This window comes from Marmota flaviventris, chromosome 1 (genome assembly GCF_047511675.1).
Source record: "Marmota flaviventris isolate mMarFla1 chromosome 1, mMarFla1.hap1, whole genome shotgun sequence".
In the NCBI taxonomy this organism is placed as follows: domain Eukaryota; kingdom Metazoa; phylum Chordata; class Mammalia; order Rodentia; family Sciuridae; genus Marmota; species Marmota flaviventris.
This window is the reverse complement of record NC_092498.1, coordinates 40,421,238-40,433,353: the sequence shown is the minus strand read 5'-3', so window position 1 is coordinate 40,433,353 and position 12,116 is coordinate 40,421,238. Positions and strand designations below refer to the sequence as shown.

At 34.5% G+C, this 12,116-nt stretch overlaps 1 protein-coding gene across 1 annotated transcript in view; it reads left to right on the top strand.

Moving 5' to 3' along the window:
• Positions 1–12,116, top strand: part of Vwde (von Willebrand factor D and EGF domains) — an 80,856-nt gene that overhangs the window by 52,756 nt on the left and 15,984 nt on the right. The window contains exons 16-23 of the mRNA XM_071617325.1: positions 344–458; positions 3,211–3,348; positions 6,911–7,477; positions 8,801–8,896; positions 8,975–9,070; positions 10,064–10,159; positions 10,693–10,788; positions 11,966–12,061. Of these exons, the coding sequence (XP_071473426.1) occupies positions 344–458; positions 3,211–3,348; positions 6,911–7,477; positions 8,801–8,896; positions 8,975–9,070; positions 10,064–10,159; positions 10,693–10,788; positions 11,966–12,061 (1,300 nt within the window). The remainder of the gene's footprint in view (positions 1–343; positions 459–3,210; positions 3,349–6,910; positions 7,478–8,800; positions 8,897–8,974; positions 9,071–10,063; positions 10,160–10,692; positions 10,789–11,965; positions 12,062–12,116) is intronic.

Below are 12,116 nucleotides of genomic sequence, written 5' to 3'. Positions count from 1 at the left end.
ATGAATTTTAGCAGTAAAAATGACAAAAAGAAAAGAGAGGTTTTCCCCATGTTATTTATAAGGCATAATTTTGCACAGAGATACAACTTACATACATTTTATTATTCCTACAAGTTGATCAGTTTCTTAGGCATTTAAGCAGACAGGAAATAATTTGTCTTATGACCTGGCTTTGTGATCATGAGGTGTGAAAAAATGTTATCTGATCAAAATGGAGTTGTTATTATATGCTTTTATTGGAATCATAAATATATATGCTGCTATCAGTTTATGTACAGGTTTTTTATACACTAACTACAACTTTTGTTTGTTAATGTTTTCCTTTTTAAAAAATTTTTACTAGGAGAATGTTTGCATTATCCGTGGACTCTGCTACACTGAAGGGGATAGAAATCCTACCAGTCCTTGTTTGATCTGTAGATCCCAAATCTCAAAATTTACCTGGTCATTTTTAGAAAGTAAGTTATTCTTATTTATCCAAACATCCCTAAACTAGATTCTTTTAAACTACAAGTTACATAAATGTGTTTAAGGTTAATAAACACTGTATTTCATTTAGCATCTTTCTTAATGCTTACAAGAACCTATAAATTGAGAGGATATTTTTATATACAGTCCTGCACCAGATAATGTCATTTTGGTCTACACAGTGTGCAAGTACAATGGTAGACCCAGAAGATGTGTCATCTAGTGATGTCATAGCTGACTTAGGTTTTGCTTTTTTTTTTTTTTTTTTTGGTAAGCATTCTTTGGATAACCCAATGTCAAAATTGCCTGACAGTGCATTTCTCAGAACTTATGCCTGTAATTAAGTGGCATGTGACTATAAATAATTTTTATAACAATGATACAAAATAGAATATGAGATACTTATTTTAATATTTGATAGGGAAAGCAATGTGAATTATTTTTAATATATATTTTAAACTGTAGATGAAGACAATACCTTTATTTTGTTTATTGATTTATTTTTTTAATGTGGTGCTGAGGATCAAACCCAGGGCCTCACACATGCGAGGCAAAGCACTCTACCACTGAGTCACAACCCCAGCCCCAGCAATGTGAATTATTAATTGAAGAAATGGAATTTGTTAGTTCAGTTACACACCATTTCTTATTCCTAGCCTTAATTCTGTTCAGTTTTCTGATAAATCATTTAACTATTGAAGTTCTAGAGGATATGCACCTATCACTTATTAAATAAGATATCTTGACTTAATTATCTATAAAGTGCCTTCCAACACTACTATTCTGTGATGTCATGAGTATAATATTGTATACAAATAATATTGAGATTTTTCATTTCATCCAAACAGCATTCCAAATTGTGTACCATATACCAGGTAACCTTTTCACTTTCCTAAACACAACTAGATATGATTCTACATGGGTGCCCAAGTTCTCTTTCCTCATAGGATGATCAGACATTATTAGTACAATGGGACATGATTATTCCCTGATGCAATATAATTTTATCTGAGTGATAAAACCTATACAGCACTTTATGATACTATTAAACTGTCATTATATGTGTAAATTTCATTATTATATTAGATCATTTGCCAGATGATTTACTGCTTAGGTGCAAGACTCATGAAATATTTTTGGAAGACAATGGAAATTTAAGGAAGAAATCAGTGCAAGAGACAAGGAAATGCAATATAACTTCTGAATTAGTGTCTCTTTTAGTGACTATGATATAATTGATTCAGTAGGAAGCCTTAGTGTTCAAAGATATAAGGGGTCATAACATATCTTGTTTCTAACCTCATCATATTGAGGTTGTGGAAATTAGAACAGATAAATTAAACTGTCTGTATAAGGATATACAGGGGCAGAACAGGAGCCAGAAATACAGTCTCTTGGCAACAGTGCACCAAGGACACAAGCAGAGTATTTGTGACCAATATGATGAAGTGTGGCTTTTTATTCATTTATTAAGCCAGTGGGCAAGAAAGACAGATAGTTTTTTAAACATAAGAAGATATAAAAATATAGTTTAAATTGTTTCATGAGCTTAAAGGGAACTCTCCCTATCTCCTGAAACAGCCACTTTACTAACTTGTGAACTCAGCCACTGGAAAGACCTCAGAGGAATAGGAAATTGGTATGATTGATGGCTGAATCAAATTCTAGGGAATCAAATGAGGAATGTAACTGGTATCTTAAAGGAAAAATAAGAGAAAGGGAGGTGCAGGGGTAGAAAGTGAGGCTGAAAGAGACAAGAGTTCAGAGGCAGGAGGAGAGAGAGAGGGAGCGGGAGAGCTTACAAGCACATGCAAGCAGTGAGATGATCAACACAGAAGTAATTTAAGATGGAAGAGGAGGTGCATCCTGACTGGGCAGTGCAAATTTGCTTGTGTCTTTTATGCTGTATCCAAAGTGTTTTTATACTCTAATAGCAAACTTGAGGTCTGCACCGGTCAGTTAATTTTATATTTTCTTAGAGTAGAATTGATTATTCAGAATGTTTAAAAAATGAAAGTAACTAAGAGAACTGGTAGCAGAATATTTAGGTGTCTTTTAATTTTCTTCATTCTTTTAAATGAATATTTTATCATTTTGAATTATGAATATAAATTTCTTTTTTACTGAGTTGTTGAAAGAATGCAAGTATTGATTGCACCCGGGATTTTTGCACAATCAGGGTTACTATTCTTAATGATAGGAATTTATTCATTCAAATAAATTGTTAAGCATTGAAAGAGCACAACTTCATCTCCAATTGTTTTACTGAGGAAAGACTGACTTTTCTAACACATTGGAAACTTTTCACAAGTTTTCACAGACAATGCAAGAAGTGGATAAAAGAAGTTGTCATTAAGCGAAGGTGAAAACCATTCTAAACAACCATTTTCATTGTTTAAGAAAAAAGTCACTGAGTTTTAAAATGAACTACAAATGAATTCTCTAATATGATAACCTTTTACTTTAAATGTTAATGGACTTTTAAGTCATCTTATTTATAGGCAATTTTTTTTTTATGTACTTGAAGGGTCAAGTTGAATCATAAATGAAATCTAAGCAATGACCTTACATGTGATTATACAGTAAATTTCAAAAACAGCACAGTTTTGTCCTCACAATGCATGACTTCTCTGTGGGGACTGGGAGATCTTAAATAAATAGTAGAAGAAACCAAAAAAAATGAGCCTGATAGACATATTTCAAAATAAATCACTTGAACTCTTTAATCTATATTCTGTTTAGGCAAAAACTGCCAGGAAGATGCTGATGAGTGTGCATCTGGGCCTTGCTTTCCAGGAGTAGAGTGCTTCAATACCTTTGGCTCCTATCATTGTGGTTCATGTCCAAAAGGATTTTATGGTGATGGGAAAACCTGTCATGGTAAAAGTTTATTTTCTGCTGTGATATGTTTTCTGCTGCATTTAATTAGCTCAAATCACTCAATTCCATTCTCTTTCTTACACACTCATCTGGTATATATGCATTAAGTGTTGTGCAATACACTAGATGCATGGGATGCAGAGATATATCAGACTTAAGGGGTTAGGATGCAATAGCACTAATCCTTTGGTACAATATAATATTCTGTGTCTTGTGATAGAAGAGGGACTAGCTGGAATCTTACACGATGTGTTGTGTTTACCTGGAGGAATAATGAAAAACTTTAAAAAGGAGATATCTAGACTATAGTAGATATACAACAGCTGAATCTAATGTATGAGATCAAGGGGGTGAAAAACATTGCAGGAAGAAGAAATAGCCCGAGCAAAAGCCCAGGACCATGTAACATCACAGCACACCCTGAGCCCTGAACAATTCAGTGTGCCTGGAGGACCACAGGCCCGAAGAGCTGCTGCAGGAGTTGAAGCTAGAGAGGTAGCCAGCATGTAGACCAGCAGCAGTCCCTTAAATTTTGAAATAAGAGAGAAACATGTTAAGACTTATATTTGAGAAAATTTACTCAAGTAATATAGACAATAGACCATCTGTGGGTAAAGAAATGTGAAAGCCTGAAGGTGGGAAGAAAAGCAAAGCCAAAATAGTATTTCAAATATGTAGGGGAGAGATGAAGATATTCTCTCTTAAGGTAAGATAATGAGAAATGAAAGAGATGCTAAAGAAGCAAGCTGATAGTACTTGGCTTGGTCAGCGACTAGATTAGCATAGGAAAGAGTCATTTAGTTGCAGGTATTTGATTTAGGTGAATGGTATGTGGAATTGGCACTCACATTGCTGTGGACTGAACTACATTCCACTAAAATTCTAACATTGAAGTTCATAAGGTTACAGGAGGTGATAAGAGTAGAGTCCTAATCCAATAGGATTAATGTCTTACCAGGGGAAACACCAGAGAATTCTTTTTCTCTCTCTCTCCTTTTTTTTTTTTTTATTGAACTGGCGATTGGACCAGGGATCTTTCTGTCTCTGAGCTTCATCTCCAACCCTTTATATATATATATTTTTTTATTTTGAGGCAGGGCTCCCCAGTTGATCAAGCTGCCCTCTCACACTTAGCAATCCTCCTGTCTCAGCCTCCCAGATAGCTGGCCTTATTGCATTGTACCACCATGCCCAGCTCACCAGATAACTTTCTCTGCCAGGTAAGGATATATTGAGAGCATATCTATCTCCAATACATGGAGAGGGTCCTCACATGCACAGAACAGGCCAGCACTTTTATCCAGAGCTTTCCAGCCTCCAAAACAGTAAGGAACTGAATTTCTGTTGTTTAGGTCACCCAGTCTATGGTATTTTGTTATGGCAGGTTGATCTGATTAAATATACAGGAAGAAGTAGTGATTTTGGAGAAGAATTATAGTGAATTCAGTTTAGTTACTAAGAGACTAAAGGACAATAGAATACCCATATGAAGCTCAGGAGAGAGGACTAAGTTAAATATACAGTTATTATGGTCATGGACTATGGGATGACATTACCCAGGGAGAATATGGAGGAAAGAGGACCAAAAAAAGGTGGACCTCAATATTTTAAAAGATTAAAAGTAAGAGAAAAATAAGTTATAGAAAACAAAATCAATGAATTACCTATTTGGTGTAATTGAATGAGATCTACTCTGATGAAAAATAGATATTAATGACATAATATCACCTTAAGCTTCAAATTGGGTTGAGTGTGTCTAGCACTGGAGATGACAGCTCTGAGGAACACAGGGCAGAGGGTAAGAGGATTCCCCACTACTTCAACTGCTTGCATTTCTCCTTCAGTATCCAGTTCCTAATTTAACACTTTCTGCTCTCTGATTAACATCCCTCCTTTCCAAACAGGGAGGACTGTTCCCTCAGTAAAACTTATATCAAGGTGACAATTAAACAAAATCCCATTACACATGAGTGACTCAGAACTTTCTTAACCTTGTCAGAGATATTTGTGTATTTCACAAAGATGCTTAATGCTGCAGAAGAATTGGTTGTTGGTGATTACTTAGTTATGGCAGGCACCAGAATTTGAGGAATATAAAAATAAGCAGAACCTGGTGTGGTGGTGCATGCCTGTAATGCCAGTGACTCAGGAGGCTGAGGCAGGAGGATTGAAAGTTCAAAGCCAGCCTCAGCAAAGATGAGGCACTAAGCAATTCAGTGAGACCTTGTGTCTAAATAAAATACAAAATAGGGATGGGGATGTGGCTCAGTGGCCAAGTGCCCCTGAGTTCAATCCCCGGTACCTCCCCCACCCCCACCCCCCAAAGTAAGTAGAGCAGGATTTGTATTCTTGAGGTTATTGCTAACCAGTAGGAGAAAGGCATGCACAAGAGTCAATAGCACAAAGGACAGTCCTGTGAAAGAACCTAGGTGGACCAGATGGATTTGGTGTGTTGGGACTACTGAAGAAAGCTTTCTTACTCAGATCAGGCTGCCATAACAGAATCCCACAGACTGAGTGGTAAATCTCAACAGCAGAACTTTGTTTCTCATAGTTCTGGAGACAGGAAGTTCAAGATGAAGTTGCTGCCTTAGCTGGTTTGGGTTGAGACTTTCTTCCTGGCTAACAGAAAGCTGCCCCCTCACTGGGCCCTCCCTCTGTGTATTCTCCTGGAGTCTTTTCCTCTTCATAGGGCAACAAACCTATTGGACCAGAGCCTCATTCTTCTAACCTCCTTTAACCTAATCACTTCCATAAAGGTCCTGTCTCTAAATACAGCCGTGTAGAGTTAGGGCTTTGACATATGAATTTTGAGGCACTCAATTCAGTCTATACCAGAAGGTTTGCTAATGAGAGAATATCAAAGTTGATTCTTTAAGAAGCAAAAGAGTTCCATGTGACATGTGTATTATATATTTTTATATGTTCTTGTATGTTTTTATTCATGATGCTTTGGCTTTGAGATATTTTTATTCTGATTTCTGTTTTTTGTGTACCCACTTATAGCTGAAATAGAGTTTTTAAATGAACTTACTACACAAACTGCAGTTCTCACAAGGTCTCACAAAAGTGTAATTATGGAAGAGGATGGTAAAAGTGCCAAACAAGGAGAAAATGACATTAAGCCAACAAGCAGAAATGCCTCTAGTAAGTAGTAGTGATTTTAGTTGAAATACAGTGGCAAATGTATTCACTTTTTTTTTTTGCTAGTCTATTGAATCCTCTGGATCATATTCTAGAAAAATGTATTCACTCATGTCATATAACAACCAAATGATAGTATCATTTAAGGTGATTTCAGAAAATCTTACTAATTATTATACTTTAACTTTCACGCTAGCTACTATTCTGTGCTATCTTGAGTGCCCCAACAAGTAGCCATATAAGATCCTTGAAGGCAGGAACAGTGTCATGACTTCCCTTTACTTTGTGACTCCTCGTATAGTGTTACACATGTAGATGCTAAATGAAGGCATGAAGAACTTAATGCCAAATATTGTGGATAGAGCAGAACATTAATAAATGCTGTTGACTAACATTTATACATTTTTTTTGTTGTTAGACTTGAATTTTCAGCCACTTTCCACAGAGCATTCACTAACTGGTGCAAGATTTACCCCTAGTCCTCCTCCGTTCAAAAGGTTCTTGAGTACAATGAACATCTCCTACCTGTCACCAAAATCAATTACGACTCAGATGGATAATTCAAAGAAGTCTGTTTCTCAACAGATACCTGGTTATGAACATGTGGATCATATTCTCAGTGCAGATCTCAGTGTGGATGAATTGAAAGATCCTACAAACCACAGTCATTCTTTAAGCATTAATCCCAACAGTTCTCGTGGCCAAGGGAGGGATATTTTCTACAGCACCATCCAAATAGAGACAGGAGAATATCATTCTCTCATAAACAGTTCTTTGCAAGGTTACACACAATATGAAGATGAGTTTGTAGCATCAGTTACTAAAGCAGTCACTATTTTGCCACAGAAGTTTGGATCAACCAAAATATCAACTTGTGCTGAGTCGCCTTGTTTTCTTGGTGTTTCCTGTGTGCCAACCACAGGTGGCCACTTCAAGTGTGGACGCTGCCCCACTGGGTATTATGGAGATGGTGTCAATTGCAGAGGTACTATGAAAATTTTTCAGAAGATACAGAGAAAACTACCTTCCAGTTTTAGTAACTAAGAAGATACACTTTTCCACTTACTAATTTCTCTTCCTTCCACTTTGTTCAACATGTTTTGAAAAAAGAAGCAAAAGTGGGTTTTTCTAAGTTACTTTTTTAAAGTGTTAATATTATATACTATCCAACTATATGATATATAAATATATTTATTGAGTACCTACTCTGTCCCAAGATCTTCAGAAACATTCTGTATCAGTTATATATAATAAACAACAACTCCATATAATAAGTGTTATTGTTCCCAATAGACAGATGAAATAGTGGAGTTTTGAGGGACTGACTGTCCTATTATTAAACAAGTAATGAAAAAAAACAAGGATGTCAATATAGATCTGATTAACATTGTGGCCTGAGTTATTTTTAGTTCGAAATACACAGTTACCATTTTAAATTACTCATTCTGGTCTATTTACTTATTTGCAACTTATACAGTTGTGTCTATTTCCAATTCTTTGGAGTCTTAAACAAGTTTTGCATCATTTTAATTTTACAAGTATTTTTATATCTTTCCACAATTATTAACATTGTTTTCTCTGATACAAATCAAATTTTTGAGTCCTATAATTTAGAGTCTGGTTTTTATTGTTGCTGTTGATATGAGTTTGATGTTCTTGTTTTGTTTTGTGTTTTGTTTTATTTGAGACCAAAATTAAGTGAGACAGTTGTTGGAATATTCCTATGTTTCCCATATTACCTAAAGGAAATTTGTTTTTCTTTTTTTTTCCATAAGAATAATAACTCTCAATACTTACATTATATAATACCTATAGGAATTCCTTAACAAATGTAACAAATGAAACAAAACACTTTCATGTATATTAGATACCGCAGGAAGTGTTAAATGTCCAGTAGAATATATCAGGTAGTAGAGAAGCTTAAGGAATCAACCTCATGATGTGTTCTTTGAAAATCTGATTATCCTTATTATTTATTAACATTTAGCTGATTCATATCTGAAATTTCATTGTCCCCTGAAAAAAGACTTTCATTTCAGGTAGGGTTAGGTTCTACCTCTAACAGGCATGACCATCTTGGAAGTAATTACTACACTTGGCACTTCTTTTTTACTCTAAAAATGATTTTCCTCAGTCATTCTAATGGTTAAAAATATTAAGAAGACCATTTTATGGGTGAATGGTCATTATTTAATACCTTATCAAAATGTTCCAATTTGAGAAATTTTAAATTTCATTATAAGTAAATAATTGAGCAGCACGTATATATCATGTCAATGGTTCAGCCATTTCTCCTTGATTTTTGCAGCTGTTTGTAGACATCCATGCGGAAGGAGCAGGGAATGTGTGGCACCAAACATATGCAAATGCAGACCAGGTTATACCGGTTCCAACTGCCAAACTGGTAGGTTTATCATTCATTAAATTGAAAAATGAATTTTATTTGATAATTGATATTTCTAAATGGGTTTATTTTATACAGCTGTATGTCAGCCTGCTTGTAAAAACCATGGGAAATGCATGAAGCCTAACATCTGCAAATGTCCTCCAGGATATGGTGGAACAACGTGCAATGAAGGTGGTAATCCAAATTAAAAAATCAACTAATAGGGTTAAAACAAATTGTTATTTTCTCTAATATGCTTTTATAAGATAATTCAGTTTCACTGTGTATATTCTAATATGTAGTTATTAATATTGGTGAAAGAGCCCACTTTTTAAGTGTTCACTAAAAAACAATTCATTTGAGAATTTTAAAAACTTAAGTTTCAGAAATCAGAGATCCAAAGAATAGTAGCTTTTCTTTGGTGAAATTATCTTCTGAAATTTTTTGAAGATTTGGTTTTAGGGTATCATATCTCTACAAATAAGAAGATATAAGGTGGTAATAAGAAGAAACTTAAAAATAATTTTAAAAATACATCTTTAGCCATATAATTTGCATGACTTTAGGTGAAATATTAAGTGAAGAATGTATGAAATAGAATTCCTAAAGCTAGGTAATACTTTAAAGAAATGAGTTAGTTGTTATTTTCAAAATAGTTTTTTTAAAAACAATATATTTCGTTAGATGGTACATATGATTACTAATAAACTGAGTCATGTTAAATGCTTTAATGACAAGGCAAGCAGCACATTAACAAACTAAATTTTTTAAGTTGAACTGAAACTTTCAACAATAGCCTGTGGTGATAGCCATGTAAATATATAAATATTCTTTTTTTAAGGTAGAAATATGTAAGTCCAAGATTCATTTTACAGAAGAAGCCTAAGATGATATATTTCCATTCAGTTAACCAAATTTTTATAAACCTTTTACACAACTGTCTGTGTTGCATTTTCTAGATTTATTTTATAAACCCAAACATGCTGATACCTGGTGAAGGTTTCAGAGTGTGAATCCACACAGTCAGTCCCACAGAACTGAATCTCATTGTCAAAGAGAACTGAAGTCATTATAAACTGCTCTTACAATAGGCTTTATTGTGACTGTGCTTCTTAAATATAAATGGATAATTCATTGCGATTATTATTAATAATAATTACTTAATAATGTAATCTGTTCCTGCAGAACATTGTAGCCCACCTTGTCAACATGGTGGCACGTGCTTGCCTGGCAATCTCTGTACTTGTGCTTATGGTTTTGTGGGATCAAGGTGTGAAACAAGTAAGCCAATCTCCCCTTGCAGTCTGCTATAATGAACTTGCTGCTTTGATAAACTTTTCTTTAACACTATAACACTAAATGGAATGAACCCAAACCCTAAGTAAAAAACAGTCTTTCATGATCTATGATGACAGTTCCCATCCTGGGTAGCATTGGGAGCAGTTTGTTCTAAGAAATAACTATTCTTAAACCCACCTTTGAGATAAGATGAATTCAAATGTGCTCATTTGTAGATAAATTTATCTCATTTCATTTGTGTCTATAGTCATTTTCACCAGTAGCTAATAATTTCCCCTAAGAGCCAATTTTGTTGACTGTTCAGTTCAATGGTTTTCTTCTATCCCCAACTCTATTAGTGAGAAAATAACTGAATATGAAAAGGGAAGAGCATTTAAAGCCAAAGTATAAATTATTCCCATTTTATTCATTAGCAAAAACATTTGGCAGTCATGAGATAATTATATAATAGTTAGAATGGTGGTGAGCATTCTTAGCCTAACTTGTCTTTCTTTTATCTTCACTGTGGGTCTTAGTGGTTTGCAATAGGCACTGTGAAAATGGAGGTGCATGTCTCGCACCAGATGTTTGTCAATGCAAGCCTGGTTGGTATGGACCCACCTGTAGTACAGGTAAAATCAGAGTTGTTTGCAATGAATGTTTCATGAAAAGAAATTTAAAATGTGCCAATGTTCTAAAGACTTGCATCTAAGAAATGAAACTGATCTGATAAGTAACTTCCATCTTCTTATACTGGACTGGATTGTGTCTTATAGCTTTATTGTTATCCAACCAATGTTTTGTATTTTTTTTTTTGCCTTTATAAATATCACCCTACTATGGACTCAAAACATCTACTATGTTGTGTTTTAGAGGTTTATTTTAAGATTAATTTTTTAAATCACAGCATATATACCCTATTTCATTAAACGTCCAATCAATTCTTAGTTATACAGACAACCATTCCTGTTATTCCATTTATTTATCACAGTATCAGATTTGCTTCTTTGGCAGCAATATTTGCAGTTTTTCATGTTTAATTAATTGTCAGTTATTCTAATGACTTTTCTCAATGAAAATTTAATTCAACGTTCATAGTTTGCCAACTGTATGTGAATCATGATGCAAAGGGAAACAAAGACCAATTTGATTTTGCCCTCATTTCAAGTAGAATATTGATAGTGAAGGAGACCTGGGATGCAGCTGTAAAAAACACAAGACCAGGACAAGTAGGGTTATGATAAGTAATATCGTTACTTAAAAGCAAAGATGGAAATCAGTTCTGGCAAGTGGAGTTTGGAAGAAAATAAAATTCTAGTAGACTTTGGAATACGCTGAAAAATGGAATGGGGTGCTTTTTAAATAAAACAAAGGTAATGGAGTAAATACAAAGAAATGTTTTTGAGAGTGCTGGGAACTGAGTGCAGTGTCCTTGTTTCATTTGGGAAGGAGACAAAGAGGTACACCTAGCCCCACTGGTTCCAGCAGATTACAAGTCATTTCATTAGTGCTATTGAATGAATCATGTTCTCTTAACTTACAGTCTTGTTTTTTTTTTAGCTTAACAAGGGCATTCTAAATTCTATTCATACACTCCACATTTTTAGTTTAATATTATTTGTAAACTTAATGAATACACTTTGAAAGCTATTATGCAGTTATTTCATGCCTCTTATGTTTGGCAAAGTCTAATTAATTATAGGTGCTCCATTTTGTATGGAGCTCCATTTTGGTGCAGCTTTCCTTTTTAAATTTCATTTTTAAAATACTAATACTTTTATGGTCTCTTTCCCTTTTGCTGTTCATTAGCTTTATGTGACCCTGTTTGCCTCAATGGTGGCTCCTGTTATAAACCAAACACTTGCCTCTGCCTGAATGGATTTTTTGGTGCACACTGTCAGAATGGTAATGATTCTTGATAAGTCAAAAAGTCAAATGGAATGTTAGACATCAATAGCGC